This window comes from Bison bison, unplaced genomic scaffold, assembly GCF_000754665.1.
Source record: "Bison bison bison isolate TAMUID 2011002044 unplaced genomic scaffold, Bison_UMD1.0 scf7180017864146, whole genome shotgun sequence".
Classification (NCBI taxonomy): domain Eukaryota; kingdom Metazoa; phylum Chordata; class Mammalia; order Artiodactyla; family Bovidae; genus Bison; species Bison bison.
The window spans coordinates 2,335,165-2,353,045 of record NW_011494718.1 but is presented as its reverse complement, the minus strand read 5'-3'; the positions used below and the strand labels follow the sequence as shown (position 1 = coordinate 2,353,045).

The 17,881-nt window shown below is 40.1% G+C and overlaps 1 protein-coding gene across 1 annotated transcript in view; it reads right to left on the bottom strand.

Moving 5' to 3' along the window:
- DCHS2 (dachsous cadherin-related 2) overlaps window positions 1-17,881 on the bottom strand; it is a 323,756-nt gene that overhangs the window by 69,076 nt on the left and 236,799 nt on the right. The window contains exon 14 of the mRNA XM_010840797.1: window positions 14,195-15,052. Coding sequence (XP_010839099.1) covers window positions 14,195-15,052 — 858 coding nt within the window. The remainder of the gene's footprint in view (window positions 1-14,194; window positions 15,053-17,881) is intronic.

Here is a 17,881-nt window from a genome sequence, read left to right as displayed (position 1 = left end):
GGGGTCGGAGCCTATGTGTGCTGTCCACCGGCTCTTAGAATTTGTCTCCAGGCAATGAATCTGGTCTTTCATGTCAACACGTTCAGGCTCAGAACTCTACCCTGCTGGCCTGGCCCCACTGAAACTGCTTTTGATGTCTCAGTTTTGGGTACTTGGCATGCTATATAATCCTGTGTTTTGGCTATCTACCCAACAGAGTTAGGAAGGGGCTCATCTCATCACTGGCAGCCATGGTCCCCATGACAAGCCCGTTGGCCTCTACTCTGCATTAATCTGCATCTGGGAATGTTGGGACTATGAGAGGTCTTTTGGGCCTTGCAAGAGGCAAACAAGAATGGAACATTTGCTTGTGCCTTCTCTTGACCTAAACATGTTGCCCATTTGAATCTGCTTCCACTCACCTGTGTTAGGAAAAAGTTATCCCATGAAGCAGTGTCCTCCAGAGTTCCAAAGTGTCCTCTGCTTTTAGCTTTTCCTTTAGGCTGTCTCACTGGCCCTCTCAGGGTTGAAAGCTTTGGGGAAGAGGGTCAGGATGCTCACAGCTCACCACTTGTTTCCTACATATTTTCTTCTAGCCCTTCCTGCACTCTCCAACAGCATGAAGGAATGGGCTTTCCCTTCTTTCCATGTGGCAGGTTTCCTCAGGAGAAATCTCTGTTTAGAGTAAGGACCACCCATTTTGCTTGTCAGAGGCAGAATATTCTTTGTTTGCATTTCTGCTATAACTATCCTCATGAGTCCAAAATAAGTGAATGCCTCTCACAGAATAGGTGGAAACCCCTATTAACAGACAGGCAATATAGAAAAGAGTAGAAATAAATAGTAAAAAAATATTAACCCTCAGGAAAATAACAAAGTTGGATGAATATGACTACTTGACTTCAAGACTATAAAGCTACAGTAATCAAGATGAAAGGATAAGACAAATAGATCAATGGAACAGAATACAGAGCCCCCAAAGTAGACATATGTAAACACAGTCAACTAATCTTTGGCAAAAGAGCAAAGGCAATACAATGGATAGTCTTTTCAATGAATGGTGGAGGGACACTGGGCTTCCACATGCAAAAAAAAAAAAAAAAGAATCTGTACAAGGATCTTAGGCCTTTTAAAAAATTAAGTCAACATAGGTCATGGACCTGAATTCAAAATGCTGAAACACAAAACTCCTAGACGCTGGAGAAAATTTAGTTGACTCTGGGTTTGGTGATAACTTTTTAGATACAACACCAAAGGCAGGATCCTAGAAAGATGGAATTAAAATGCTGGCCTTTATTAAAATTAAATTTTTCTACTCAGCAAAAGATACTGCCAAGAGAAAGAAAAGACTAGACATAGACTGGGAGAATATTTTTGCAAAAGACATATCTGATGAAGGCCTATTATTCAGAACATACAAAGAACTCTTAAACTCAACGTTAACAAACAACCTGCTTGAAAATCAACAAAAGACCTTTAAAAACACTCACAAAGAAAATATACAGGTGGAAAGTAAGCATATGAAGATATTCACATCATATTCATCATAGAAATGCAAACTAAAATGACATAGAACCATATATCTATTAGAATGGTTAAAACTTGGAACACTGACAACATCATATGCTAGCAAAGATATGGAGCAACAGGAACTCTCATTCATTGATTGCTGGTGGAAAAGCAAAATGGTACAACCACTTTGGAAGACAGCTTGGCACTTTCTTACAAAACTAAATATAGTCTTACCATAAGATCTAGGAATCATACTCCCTAAAATTAACCCAAAGGAGTTGGAAATTTCTGTCTACATAAAAACCTGTACCCTGGTTCTTATAGAAATTTATCGGTAACTGCCAAAACTTCAAAACAACCAAGATGTCCTTCAGTAGGTGGGTATATAAACTGCAATATCTAGACAATGGAATACTATTCAATGCTGAAAAGAAATGAGCTCTCAAGCAACCAATAGACATAGAGAAACATTATATGCATATCACTAAGTAAAAGAAGCAAATCTGAAAAGGCTACATATGGAATATACGGAAGGCTACATATGGAATATACGGAAGGCTACATATGGAATATACGGAAGGCTACATATGGAATATACGGAAGGCTACATATGGAATCATACTATATGATTCCAACTATATGACATATTGTAAAAGGCAAAACTATAGAGACAGTAACAAGCTCAGTGGTTGCCTGGGTTTAGGCAGGGAGTATGGGGAAAAGGATGGGTAGGAAAAGTATATTTTTTAGGCAGAGAATCTACTCTGTATGATATAATAATGGTGGACACATGTTACTATCAGTTCAGTTCATTCACTCTTTGTGACCCCATGTTACTATACATTTATCTAAACTCATTTGTCCTTTTACACAGTTCATGAGGTTCTCATGGCAAGTATACTGGGGCAGTTTGCCATTCCCTCCAGAGCTGGCTTAAAACTAAATATTAAAAAACAAAACAAAAACCTAAGATCATGGCATCCGGCCCCATTACTTCATGGCAAATAGATGGGGAAAAGGTGGAAGTAGTGACAGATTTCCTCTTCTTAGGCTCTAAAATCACTGCAGCTAGGACTACAGCCATGAAATCAGAAACCATTTGTTTCTTAGCAGGTCTATGACAAACCTAGAGATAGGTTTAACACATTTATACATGTTAGACACTACTCTGCCAACAAAAGTCCATATAGTCAAGGCAATGGTCTTCCCAGTGGTCACATATGGTTGTGAGAGCTGGACTGTGAAGAAGGTGGAGCACCAAAAAATTGATGCCTTTGAACTATGATGCTGGAGAAGACTCCTGAGAGTCCCTTGGACAGCAAGGAGATCAAACCCATCATCTTAAGGGAAATCAACCCTGAATACTCATTGGAAGGACTGATGCTGAAACTCCAGTATCTTGGTCATCTGATGCGAACAGCTGACTCATTGGAAAAGTCCCTGATGTTGGGAAAGATTAAGGGCAGGAGGAGAAGAGAGCATCAAAGGATGAGAAGGCTGGATGGCATCACCAATGCAACAGACATGAACTTGGGCAAACTTTGGGAGATGCATAGGGACAGAGAGGCCTGGCGTCCTGCAGTCCATGGGGTCGCAAAGAGTCAGACACGACTGAGTGACTGAACAACATTTACACCCATAGAACGTACAACACCAAGGGTGAACCCTAAAGAAAACTGGAAACTTTGGGAGATTATGATGAATCAATGTAGGTTCACAGATTTTAGCAAATGTATCACTCTGGGATGAAGAAGCAAATGGCAGCCCACTCCAGTATTCTTGCCTGGGAAATTCCATGAACAGAAGTGCCTGGAGGGCTACAGTCTATGAGGTCACAAGAGTCAGATCTTACTTACTGACTAACCACCACCACCGTCACTCTGGGAAGTGGGATGCTAATAATGATGGAGGGAATGCATGAGTCATTGGGAAACCTCTGTGCTTTCCCCTCAATTTTGCTGTGTACTTAAACATTTGTTAAAAAGTAGCTGTTAAAAATATTAACTCTATTACATCTCTAAACAAAATATAATAGTTAAGAAGAGAGCTATACAAAATCACCTGAAGGAACAGAATCATTCCCAGGACAGAAGGCTTGATGGAGGCGTTAAGACACAAGAACAGATGTGTGATCAAAAGGAAGTCAATGAGCAATGCAAGCCCAGACGATCATGAGAGGCTCATAAAATTCTACTTGGCAATGCTGTGTGAGTTCTTTCTTAAGAAAGGCTAACATGGGCTGATGACATTCAAGTAGGATATAATTCTCTCCTACTTGAACTATATAAGATTAACAAGCAAACTTCTGAGTATAATCTGGCTTCCTGCATCCTTTTTCCCAGAGAAAGCTGGTCATTCTGAAATGACTACTTTAATCCAGAGGGCAATTATAGTTTTTCTATAAGAAAAATAACTGTAAAAATGAAAGTGTTAGTCACGTCGTTATATTTGACTCTTTGTGACCTTGTGGACTATAGCTTGCCAGGCTCCTCTGTCTATGGAATTCTCCAGGCAAGAATATTGGAGTGGGTAGCCATTTCCTTCTCCAGGGATCTTTCTGATCCAGGGATCAAACTCGGGTCTCTTGCATTGCAGGCAGATTCTTTGCCATCTGAGCCACCAGGGTCTAGGAGAATTGTACTCTGGTTTATATATCAGTCCCCTTTCTAATGGTTAGTGACCCCCAACGTCAAGGGAAGAACTCGGTTTGCTAAGATTACGTCTTGAGCCTATATAGCTGAGGCTTAGATGTGGGACTGAGGTTAATTCACAAAATGAAAACTGCCTTGTGAGATGTTCACCTTCTTTTAAGAGGACTTTCTCCTCCTCTCTCCTCTGGAGCTACCTTAGAGTCATATGTAAGGTGATAGAATTTGACACTGTTAGCCAATGGTAACTTAGAGGGCACTCATTCCAATAAATTCCATTCCAAATAGGAGACCAGCCTTAAAGAATGAATAGAAATGAGAGATGTTGTTTGCTTCCTTCTTTTCATTATCATAAAATGTTATATATTGAACCCTTTTCCAAAGTTGTAGATGACATAGAGACATCACTTCCAAAATTATAGGAACTCTAACACCTTGTAAAATATAGTTCTTATCCGGTTTGGAGACCAAGTAAAACAGAGAGGACTGGTAGGGTTTTTAAAACTGCAAATATTTAATTGCTGTTAAATACTTGCTAAGTAACTATTAGCTGTTCTGGTGAGAATTTATACTCAGCTAACTTTATGGAATTCAATTAAGGATTTGGGACAGAAAGAAGATAAGAGTAACAATGAAAACTGTGACTAGTAGACTCTTATTACCTCACTTAATCCTTATGGTTTCCCTGTGAATCAGTTGTTTCCATCTCCACTTTCCAGAAGGAGTGGGAAAGTTGTCCAACCTGGGCAGGAGAGCAGTAGAGATACACTCAGCTATACTAACTCCTATGCTATTTCCATACTCCACATACATGTGCCCAACCTGACCCACTGTAGGAGCCAGAATTCTGGATCAATTGCAAAGGGCCAGAAGATGGGTTTTCCTCCAAAATATCAAGATCAAATGTATTTAGTAGAGAATGTTAAATGTATTTTAATACTTAGACTGCCCTCAGACATCATTATGTTAATTTTATCTCAAGTCTTCAATGTCTGACTAGTCATTTTTAACCAAGGTATCAACGCAATTCATAATTTCAATTTTTCCTCTCATAGTAATTATTTAAAAATACATGAAATTGTAGAAAGTCCACATTGGGGAATAGCTGCTGATTCACCCTTACTGGTATAACCAAAGCTTTGGAAGTGAAACAGAAGAAACAAAAGCTGGCTTCTAGAAGGAGCATGTAAATGGTTTAATGGGTTAGAATGTCATGGACAACCAAGTGGTTTATCTTCCACTTCAGAAAAATTCAGAATGCTTATATTTCTTCTCATGCAGGTATAAAAGGAAGACTAAGTGGTAAGAGTGAAGGGTGGGGAATCACTTGAGCTTCAGCTTTTCTTGCCACCTTGCAGTACATCTAACCTCTCTCTTATAGGCAACTGGCACCTTCTGTGATGACTCTTTCTATGAAAAAGTGAATATTTCATGACATAAAGAGATTTTATCTACCAAAGGGCTGCTTCTAAAATGCTATAAGCTATAAAAATTATTTATATATATAATTAAACTATATTCTGTTTTAAACAATTGAAGTGTTAAGTTTAATGCTGTCAATAGAAAGATACAATATTAATTGAAATTCAAACTTGTAGGCTTTCCAAGAAAGAAATGTTAAACAAATATAAAAATTGAGTTGTTTTAATTTTTATTTTCTTAAAAAAATCTAAATGTTAAAAACAGTTTAAAATGATTAAAACTTAGGATAGTACAAAAAATAATTAACTCAGATGTCAAGTGCTCCTACTGACAGGCCATTTAAACCACAGAAAATGTAAACTTCCAATAGGCAGCTTCCAAGATTTTTCATCTGAAAATAAAGATCAAAATTGAAGGCATATTGGAGAGTGAAGCAAAGCTGGAAATTATAAAATGCTATTAAATAATTTATGTCAAGGCCATTTAAACACTAATCAATGGATTTACAATGTTTTAAAACCATTGGAAGGAGAAGGCAATGAGGATACATGGAAGAACTATACAAAGATCTTCATGACCCAGATAACCATGATGGTGTGATCACTCATCTAGAGCCAGACATCCTGGAATGTGAATTCAAGTGGGCCTTAGGAAGCATCACTACAAACAAAGCTAATGGAGGTGATGGAATTCAAACTGAGCTATTTCAAATCCTAAAAGATGATGCTGTGAAAGTGCTGCACTCAATATGCCAGCAAATTTGGAAAACTCAGCAGTGACCACAAGACTAGAAAAGGTCAGTTTTCATTCCATTCTTTGGCAATGCCAAAGAATGTTCAAACTACTGCACAATTGCACTCATCACAAACGCTAGCAAAGTAATGCTCAAAATTCTCCAAGCCACACTTCAATAGTATGTGAATTCTGAACTTCCAGAGGTTTAAGCTGGATTTAGAAAAGGCAGAGGAAACACAGATCAAATTGCCAACATCCACTGGATCATTGAAAAAGGAAGAGAGTTCCATAAAAACATGTATTTCTGCCTTAGTAACCATGCCAAAGCCTTTGACTGTGTGGATCACAATATAATGTGGAAAATTCTTAAAGAGGTGGGAATTTCAGGCCACCTTATCTGCCTCCTGAGAAATCTGTATGCAGGTCAGGAAGCAATAGTTAGAACTGGACATGGAACAATGGACTGGTTCCAAATTGGGAAAGCAGTACATCACGGCTGTATATTGTCACCCTGCTTATTTAATTTATATGCAGAGTACATCATGCAAAATGCCAGGCTGGATGAAGCACAAGCTGGAATCAAGATTGCTGGGAGAAATATCAATAACCTCAAATATGTAGATGATACCACCCTTATGGCAGAAAGAGAAGAAGAACTAAAGAGAATCTTGAAGAAAGTGAAAGAGGAGAGTGAAAAAGTTGGCTTAAAACTCCACATTCAATAAACGAACATCATGGCATCTATCACTTGAAATCCTGTCACTTCAAGGCAAACAGATGAGGAAACAATGGAAATAGTGAGAGACTTTATTTTCCTGGGCTCCAAAATCACTGCAGATGGTGATTGCAGCCATGAAATTAAAAGACACTTGCTCCTTGGAAGAAAAGCTATGACCAACCTAGACAGCATATTAAAAAGCAGAGACATTACTTTGCCAAAAAAGGTCTGTCTAGTCAAAGCTATGGTTTTTCCAGTAGTCATGTATGGATGTGAGAGTTGGACTATAAAGAAAGCTGAGCACTGAAGAATTGATGCTTTTGAACTGTGGGGTTGGAAAAGGCTCTTGAGAGTCCTTTAGACTGCAAGGAGATCAATCCAGTCCACCCTAATGGAAATCAGTCTTGAATATTCATTGGAAGGACTGATGTTGAAGCTGAAACTCCAACACTTTGGCCACCTGATATGAAGAACTGACTCACTGGAACAGACCCTGATGCTGGGAAAGATTGAAGGCAGGAGGAGAAGGCAATGACAGAGGATGAGATGGTTGGATGGCATCACCGACTCGATGGACATGAGTTTGAGCAAGCTCCAGGAGTTGGTAATGGACAGGGAAGCCTGGCATGCTACAGTCCATGGGGTCGCAAAGGGTCAGACATGACTGAGTGACTGAAAAGAAATGAATGAAACCATTGGAATCCAAATTTTTTAAAAATCACCTTTTGGTGCCCTTATTATGATCTGGCAGAATTCACACTCCAGGCAAAGCTTTGGCCAGATGAAATTTTAATCAATATTTTATGCACCTCGTCACTGTTGTCCACCAGGGCCTAGGAAATCCTGCTGATGTGGGTGTAGATTAGTTGCATTAAATCAGATTCAATAGCCTTCTTAACCATCATCCTTTCCTTTCTTGTTGTGCTTCCTGTCATACAGCTTTTAGGCTACTCTTCCTGTAAGCTCCATGCCCTTCACACATGTCATAGATACTCTTCAAAACAAGATCTCAACCCATTGTTTTAGATGTTTTGTAGTGCATGCCTACCTGAATATTTATGGATAACATATGCTTACTGCCAGAATATTTCTAACCTTGTCTATATGTAAGATTAACAAACAAATTTTTAAACTGTTAGGCTCTATTTAAAAGGTACCAGTCAAATTTAGTTCAATAATTCTAAATGCAAGGAGATTAAGAAGGATGACTCTGATCAGAGGTCAAAAAAAACACAATGATGCCACGGCAGAATAAAGTCTTTCCACCCATGTATTCTAGCTTTCCTGGTAAAGAATAAAGAATCTGCCTGCAATGCTGGAGACATGGGTTTGATCCCTGGGTTGGAAAGATGCCATGGAGAAGGAAATGGCAACCTACTCCAATATTCTTGTCTGGGAAATCCCATGGGCAGAGGAGCCTGGTGGGCTACAATCCATGGGGTTGCAAGAGTCAGACACAACTTAGTGACTAAGTCACTGCCGCCACCCATGGGTTCATCAGCTTTTCTGCCTGAATCTGCAGCAGGAGGCCTGCCTTCAGAGGTAAGAGACTAATTTAGTCTTCCACCCTATTTTTTTTTTTTTTAATCTCAGACCCGGTTATGTTAACCATAGTGATTAATTCCAACTGCTATGGCTGGGGGTAGATGGAAGGTTGACTGATGAGAAATGGACCAAAACAAGGGTAGTTTCCTCCCATAACGGCTGCCTCCTATCAGCAGAGCAAATCCTGGACAAAGAAATGAATGGCACATTGAAAAAATGAAATCAGGTACAAAATTTTCCCTTCCACGGCAGTTTTCATTAGTGTTATTATTAAATCATTTCTCAATTCAACCATAAACATTATTAAACTTCCTAATCTATAGCTTAATTTCATATTGGGCTTTCTTTGGGATGCCTTAGATATGGGCTTTTTGGGGGGGTTAATCCTACAAAGAAATTGATTCTGGGTGACTTGAGAAATGATATCTTAATTAGGAAATGGCCAAACACATTACTTAATTTTTAGAAATTTCATTTACTAATGTGAACAAGTGTGATAATAACGACTGACTTAGTCTATGCCAATTCTTTTGAGGGATAATTTACTTGATGCCTCCTACTCTGCAGAATTTGTATTGGGTGAGACTATTCACTAGCATTGGTTGGAAATCTCATTATGTAAATAACTGAATGAACTAGAGAAAGAAAAACTATTTTCAGTAAAAGTCAAAGACCTCCCAGTGATCTACAAGACACCACCTCTTCTTTTTGTCTTCTTCTGACCTCAGTTTTTACCATTCTTCATCTTGCTTGACTTCCCTGGTGGCTCAGACAGTAAAGCGTCTGCCTACAATGAAGCAGACCTGGTTCAATCCCTGCATTGGGAATATCTCCTGGAGAAGGAAATGGCAACCCACTCACTCCAGTATTCTTGCCTAGAAAATCCCAGGGACAGAGGATCCTGGCAGGCTACTGTCCATGGGGTCCCAAAGAGTGAGACACAACTTCACTTTCACTTTCACTTTCACCTCGCTTACTCTGCTTTAGTCACACAGTCCCCTTTACTGTTCATGAACAAACCTGGTGAGTTTCCACTGGATTTCTCCTCTTTTTCTTTGGAAATGCTATCTTCCCATATATATGAATGGCTACCTCCTTTCTTTATGTCTTTGCCCCAAATTTCACTTGCTCACTAATGCCAGTCCTAACATGCCATCTAAAATCGTCTTTGTGCCCTCGCCAGGAATCCTGCTGTTTCTTCATACCACAGCTTTTAACACCAGCTAACATACACTGTGACATTGTACAGGAGACAGGGATCAAGACCATCCCCATGGAAAAGAAATGCAAAAAAGCAAAATGGCTGTCTGGGGAGGCCTTACAAATAGCTGTGAAAAGAAGAGAAGCGAAAAGCAAAGGAGAAAAGGAAAGAGATAAGCATCTGAATGCGGAGTTCCAAAGAATAGCAAGAAGAGATAAGAAAGCCTTTCTCGGCAATCAATGCAAAGAAATAGAGGAAAACAAGAGAATGGGAAAGACTAGAGATCTCTTCAAGAAAATTAGAGATACCAAGGGAACATTTCATGCAAAGATGGGCTCGATAAAGGACAGAAATGGTATGGACCTAACAGAAGCAGAAGATATTAAGAAGAGGTGGCAAGAATACACAGAAGAACTGTACAAAAAAGATCTTCATGACCCAGATAATCATGATGGTGTGATCAGTCACCTAGACCACACATCCTGGAATGTGAAGTCAAGTGGGCCTTAGAAAGCATCACTACTGGAGAAGGAAATGGCAACCCACTCCAGTATTCTTGCCTGGAGAATCCGAGGGACGGGGGAGCCTGGTGGGCTGCTGTCTATGGGGTCGCACAGAGTCGAACATGACTGCAGTGACTTAGTAGCAGCAGAAGCAGCAGTGTGACCCTCTTGTTATGAAAAATTTTTGGATACATTTCATATTCAACTGTGATTTGAGGGTTATTTAAATAATGCTACTTGTAAGCTCAGAGAGCTTCTAAAAAAGAATTTATTATCATATAAATGAATACCATAGGGATATTCCTGGTTAGTCTATATAAAATTAAAAAAATAATAATTAAAAAAAAAAAAGAAAGAAAGCATCACTACGAACAAAGTTAGTGGAGGTGATGGAATTCCAGTTGAGCTATTTCAAATCTTGAAAGATGATGCTGTGAAAGGGCAGCACACAATATGCCAGCAAATTTGGAAAACTCAGCAGTGGCCACAGGACTGGAAAAGGTAAGTTTTCATTCCAATCCTAAAGAAAGGCAATGCCAAAGAATGCTCAAACTACCACACAATTGCATGCATCTCACACACTAGTAAAGTAATGCTCAAAATTCTCCAAGCCAGGCTTCAAGAATACATGAACCGTGAACTTCCAGATGTTCAAGCTGGTTTTAGAAAAGGCAGAGGAACCAGAGACCAAATTGCCAACATCCGCTGGATCATGGAAAAAGCAAGAGAGTTCCAGAAAAACATCTATTTCTGCTTTATTGACTATGCCAAAGCCTTTGACTGTGTGGATCACAGTAAACTGTGGAGAGTTCTGAGAGACATAGGAATACCAGACCACCTGACCTGCCTCTTGAGAAATCTGTATGCAGGTCAGGAAGCAACAGTTAGAACTGGACATGGAACAACAGACTGGTTCCAAATAGGAAAAGGAGTACGTCAAGGCTGTATATTGTCACCCTGTTTATTTAACTTATATGCATAGTACATCATGAGAAATGCTGGGCTGGAAGAAGCACAAGCTGGAATCAAGATTGCCAGGAGAAATATCAAAAACCTCGGATATGCAGATGGCACCACCCTTATGGCAGAAAGTGAAGAGGAACTCAAAAGCCTCTTGACGAAGGTGAAAGAGGAGAGTGAAAAAGTTGGTTTAAGACTGAACATTCAGAAAATGAAGATCGTGACATCTGGTCCCATCACTTCATGGGGAATAGATGGGGAAACAGTGGAAACAGTGTCAGACTTTATTTTTTGGGCTCCAAAATCACTGCAGATGGTGACTGCAGCCATGAAATTAAAAGACGCTTACTCCTTGGAAGGAAAGTTATGACCAACCTAGACAGCATATTCAAAAGCAGAGACATTACTTTGCCAACAAAGGTCCATCTAGTCAAGGCTATGGTTTTTCCTGTGGTCATGTATGGATGTGAGAGTTGGACTGTGAAGAAAGCTCAGTGCTGAAGAATTGATGCCTTTGAAGTGTGGTATTGGAGAAGACTCTTGAGAGTCCCTTGGACTGCAAGGAGATCCAACCAGTCCATTCTGAAGGAGATCAGCCCTGGGATTTCTTTGGAAGGAATGATGCTGAAGCTGAAACTCCAGTACTTTGGCCACCTCATGTAAAGAGTTGACTCATTGGAAAAGACTCTGATGCTAGGAGGGATTGGGGGTGGGAGGAGAAGGGGACGACAGAGGATGAGATGGCTGGATGTCATCACTGACTCAATGGACGTGAGTCTGAGTGAACTCCGGGAGTTGGTGATGGACAGGAAGGCCTGGCGTGCTGCGATTCATGGGGTCGCAAAGAGTCGGACACGATTGAGCGACTGAACTGAACTGAACATACACTACGTTTTAGCTATTCATTACGTTCACTGATATTGTCTTTTTACCCCTGCTGGAATGCAAGCCTCTCAAGGACAAGCATCTTTGTCTTTTTGTTCACTAACATATCCCAATAGAAATGTACCTGGCACATAATGTTCAATAGAATTTTTGCTGAAGGAGCAAATAAAACATTTAAAGAACAAGCAACCATGTAGATCGGTGGAATACTCCAGATGGCAGGACTAGAATTTACGGACATACATAAATGAGGCAGATCTGGGTTTAACACAGGAATTACTTTCCAAATGAAAGAGTTTTCCAACTTTGTCATGTAATCAAATCACCTACAGAGCGTTAAAAATGATAGTTCCTGGATCCCAGATTACTGAAGCAGAAACTTCTACAATCATGAGAGAGTGCTTGTTTCATACCCAAGTTCAAGAACCACTGTCCTAGACTCTCAATCACTGAGAGATTCAAGTAGAGACTGAAAGATCATCAGTTAAGGAAAAAATGTTTATATGTTCACTGCTGATAAAAGCTGGACTTAAAAATTCTATGATTTTATCAAATTCATTTCAAGATTGATTAATATATTTTGTGCTGTATTATTTAGCACAAATATATTAATTATTATTATTTAGAAAATTTTACCTTTCTTTCTATCAGGCTCTGCTCTGGAGTTAGGATGTATAGCTCTCATGAGGAAGCACAGCTCTATGGAGTATCTCATATTATTTAACATTTAACTCTTCTGTGGAATTCTCATTACACCTAAGAATAGGTGGAAATTTCTAGTTATTTTGGAAGATGCTATTATTTCATTTAATGAAGGTAACTGCAATTTACCCCTAATAATGTTTAGAATCATAAGAGGCCTTCTGAATAAGCAGCCCATGAGATAACCGTAATTCAAAAGAAGGTGCAACTGGGGTTAATAATATGTAACTGAGAAGAATCCTAACTTGATATTCAATATTAAGTTGAATATTCTCTTTTTATAGAGAATATAATGTGTAACAAATGTGTAATAATGTGTAACAAATATTTTCACTATGAAGTAAATAAAACAATTTCAGAAAAATTCAAGTTGCCTTTTAAACAGTGGTTGTTTTGGGTATGAATAAAGTGAAATTGAATCCAGAATAACAAAGCAAAAACAAAGAACAACTGGAGAAATCAAACAGCACACATCAGACTTGTTGAAAGCAAACTCCTCCTCCCCCAAGCCCTGGAGTCCACGTGATTTGCCCTCTGGCTGGTTCAAAGATTCAGAAGGTTTATATTTCAACTCTCTAGTTAGATATAATCACCTAGATTGGATTTCTTTCCATTCACAACTATCTGCAAATGGGTTTTTTTCTTTAGGGTAGAAAGATCATTGGAATTAATTATTTATGTTTCCCATTATGGCATAAATTTGAGTAGGGAAATAACTGAAAAATAATTTAGCATTATGAGGAAAAACAGTCACCATTCACAGAAGCCTGTTCTGAGTAGTATAATCTTGCCAAATTCTTTGAAGATCAGATATTACTGCACTGTTTGAAAGTAATACTGACTGTATCAAAATGAAGTAATAATAAGAAAAATAGCACTTCCTTAAAATTACACACTGATTCTGAGTCAGATACTGTTTTAAGGGCTTCATATGAAGTGGCTCAATTGGTCCTCAGAACACCCTAATGAGGTAGGTACCAAACTCATCCCTAATTTGCAGGTTGGGAACCGGAGGCCACAAGAGCCAGCTTCCCAAGGACACACAGTGGCAGTCACTGAACCACAGCACATTTCACCTCTCATTGTATTTCCAGGAAAGTCATTTAGGAAATGTAGTTGCTCAGGATTCATAAACATTTAAATTAATGTGGGTTTTTTGAGATTTTAAACTTAAAGTTCAAGAGTCCTGAATGATTTGTGTTTTTATTAGTTTTTGTTGTCTTGAAAGAGGTGTGAATATATTACTGTATTTGAGTATATATTTTTAATAACATATGCTGAATGAAAATTGTAATACCAAGAATTGGCTGGACTCAGAAATTCATAGTTTTAATGCTTTGATAGTTTTAAGCATTTTGCCCAAACTGGGACACTTGACACTCACCTGCCTCACAATTTTCAGGCACGATCCCTTTATATAGATGCTGGCTGAAGGAGATCCTTACATCTTCTCCTTCCATGTGAATGACCAGGAGACCAGTGGTTGTCCTAGCTGGGACCCCTTGATCCACAGCTTTTAACTGCAGCCAAATAGGAAAATATTCTGAAGACGGAATTTGCTGAAGTTGAATTGCTCCTGTGTATTCATTAATAGAAAGCACTGACTGCGGCTCTGCGAAGCTGAACGTGACGGTGCCATTGGGTCCCGAGTCTGGGTCACTGGCTCTGAGGATGGCAGCTGTTTGGTTTGTAGGTGACTGAGAGGAAAGAAAAATATCAAGGGGGTTCTGTTCCAAAACTGGACTGTTGTCATTAACATCAGTGACATGTACTTTTATAACCACCGTGGTGCTTCGTGAGCCTTGGACACCACAGTCTCTGGCCACAGCCTTCAATACGTGCTCAGACCTGGCTTCCCGGTCAAGGGCCCGGCTGGTTCTTAGTATGCCTGCCACAGGGTCGATGGTGAACGCCCCGGAAGACTCATGCACCAGAGAATACATGGTTTGCCCGTTCAGGCCCTCATCCTCGTCCGCGGCGGAGAGCACGAGAACCGTGGTTCCCACCTGCGCGTCCTCTCTCACAGAAGCCTGGTACTGCAGCCTGGGGAAGGACGGGCTGTGGTCGTTGTCGTCCAGAACTCTGACCTGCAGCTGCGCCGTGGAGCTTTGCGGCGGGCTCCCCAGATCCGAGCACAGGATGACGAGGGTGAAGTTGCTGACTTCCTCCCGGTCCAAAGCGCGAGTGGTTGAGAGTTCTCCCGACATTTCATTAATAGCAAAGTACTCATCAATATTTCCATCTATTAAAGAAAGCAAGTTCAGAATATATTTGAATTGAAAAAGTAGCAGTTCTTTACTATGAATATATATATTCATCCAACAAACATTTATTTCCTGATTATTATAGTACACTATCACTTTTGTAAGTACATGATCCAGTCCCTACCCTCACAAAGCTTCCTGATAATAATACTCAGGGGATAAGTAAAAAATAAAATTCAACATCTATCTTAATTCAATCAGTAATTCAAACACTTGCTTTGACTGATTTGCAGCAGTATGATTTTTTTTCAACTTCAACTTTTTATAGTAATATGCTTTTCCTTTTTGAAGGATTAAAATGCATATTTTACTTGAAATAAAACAATAGTAGGCAGAGATAAGCAACAGTATCCGATGTTCATTTGTAGATAGCAATCAAAAATTAACTGATTTATAACAACGTATTTTTAATTTTCCCCTTACTCACTATAGATTGAATGTTGGTTATATTACTGGAATAAGGTCCTCTTCTACATGGCCCTTTGTGCATGAGCCATAACACTTCTTTCAGAGACAGTAGAACACTTGTCTATCTCTTACATAACATAAGCAAGGATTATGTTTTATTCTTTAAAATATGTTCCTTTTGCTATTGTATATGGTACCAAGTAGAATAAAATTTAGAAGTAAAAGTGAAAGTCACCCAGTCGTGTCCGACTCTTTGTGAACCCATGGACTATTATAGAGTCCATAGAATTCTCCAGGCCAGAATGCTGGAGTGGGTAGCCGTTCCCTTCTCCAGGGGATTTTCCCAAACCAGAGATCAAACCCAGGTCTCCTGCACTGCAGGTGGATTCTTTACCAGCTGAGCCACAAGGGAAGCCCTTTATGCAAGACAGCAAAAGAGACACAGAGATAAAGAACAAACTTTTGGACTCTGTGGGAGAAGGCGAGGGTGGGATGGTTTGAGAAAATAGCATTGAGACATGTATATTACCATATATGAAACAGATCGGCCGTCCAGGTTCGATGCATTAGACAGGGTGCTCAGGGCTGGTGCACTGGGACAACCCTGAGGGATGGGATGGGGAGGGAGGTGGGAGGAGGGTTCAGGATGGGGAACACATGAACACCCATGGCTGATTCATGTCAATGTATGGCAAAACCACTACAGTGTTGTAAAGTAATTAGCCTCCAATTAAAATAATTAATTAAAAGAAAACTAAACTCAAGGATAAAAAGCTTCCAAAGGCATTTTAAAGTCAACCTGAAGATTAGTTGGGAAAATGAAGTTCAGTGACCTACCAGCCACATTCTTGGACTAGTGGGGACCATTCCCAACAGCATGAGAACTTCCTGAACCCTGCAGAGGCACACGGAGAAAGTGGAGCAGTGCAGAAAAAACAGCAGCCTCAGGCAGTACTGGGGGCCGAGGAGCAGGGACGGCATTTGAAGGCCTTCATGAGACATGTTAATTTGTACCAAACACAGGTGGTGAGACAAATTACATTTCTGTGGCATTTGTGATTGATAAAGCCATTCATTCCCTCATTAGACATTTTAACAACACCTGTCATGTACCAAATATGTGTTGGGACACTGGGAATATGAGGAGAGGAAGATGTGATCTGACTTCTAAGAGTCCAGGAGGACAGGCACATCCGTACCTGGACATTAAAGTAGTGTGAAACTCACATGTGCAGGACACTGGGAGGACAGAAGATGAGCACGGGGTCCCGCATGAGGGTGGCAAGAAAATGCTTATTATAAACAGTGACACCAAACTAACTCCTAAAGGGGAGGAAGCCAGGCTATTAGTCTTAGGGGAGGGAGAGGGAAGAGGGTCAAACCTGGATGAAGTCCCAGGATTATGAAAAAACAAAGGTTGCAAACATTTTAGTATGACTAGAATTTAGGGTCCCCTGGGTATTTGAGGGTAGAATGTAGGCAGAAAGAGGATTGACGGTAGCAAGAATATAAATCTGGAAGATAAGCAGGATATCCAGTCATGAACTGCCCTGTATACACTGCCAAGATGCTGGGCTTTATCTTAAAATCTACCTGCAAGATTTTAGCCAGGAAGACACTGTGAATCACATTTCTGTTTTAGGAAGAATCCTGGGCAGCAGTGTCAGAGCTTTTAGACTAGTGAAAGATAGGAGACTATCACAGTGTCTGTGTAATGAGGGGGTTCTGGAAAGATATGCACCTAGAGGAAGTGGATGCATTCCAAAGAATCAGAGGAGGAAAAGTAAGCAGTAAGGAAGGTAAGACTCATGATCTGGCTTAGGAGAAAGACTGAAAGGTGTGTAGACCAGTTTTGTTTAAAATGAGGTTTGAGGACCCTTCAGTTCAGTCGCTCAGTAGTGTCCGATGCTGTGACCCCATGAACCGCAGCAAGCCAGGCCTCCCTGTCAATCACCAACTCCCAGAGTCCACCCAAACCCACGTCCATTGAGTCAGTGATGCTATCCAGCCATCTCATCCTCTGTCTACCCCTTCTCCTCCTGCCTTCAATCTTTCCTAGCATCAGGGTCTTTTCAATGACTCAGCTCTTCGCATCAGGTGGCCAAAGTATTGGAGTTTCAGCTTCAACATCAGTCCTTCCAATGAATATTCAGGACTGATTTCCTTTAGGATGGACTGGTTGGATCTCCTTGCAGTCCAAGGGACTCTCAAGAGTCTTCTCTAACACCACAGTTCAAAAGCATCAATTCTTCAGCACTCAGCTTTCTTTATAGTCCAACTCTCACATCCATACATGACTACTGGAAAAACCATAGTCTTGACTAGACGGACCTTTGCTGGCAAAGTAATGTGTCTGCTTTTTAATATGCTGTCTAGGTTGGTCATAACTTTCCTTCCAA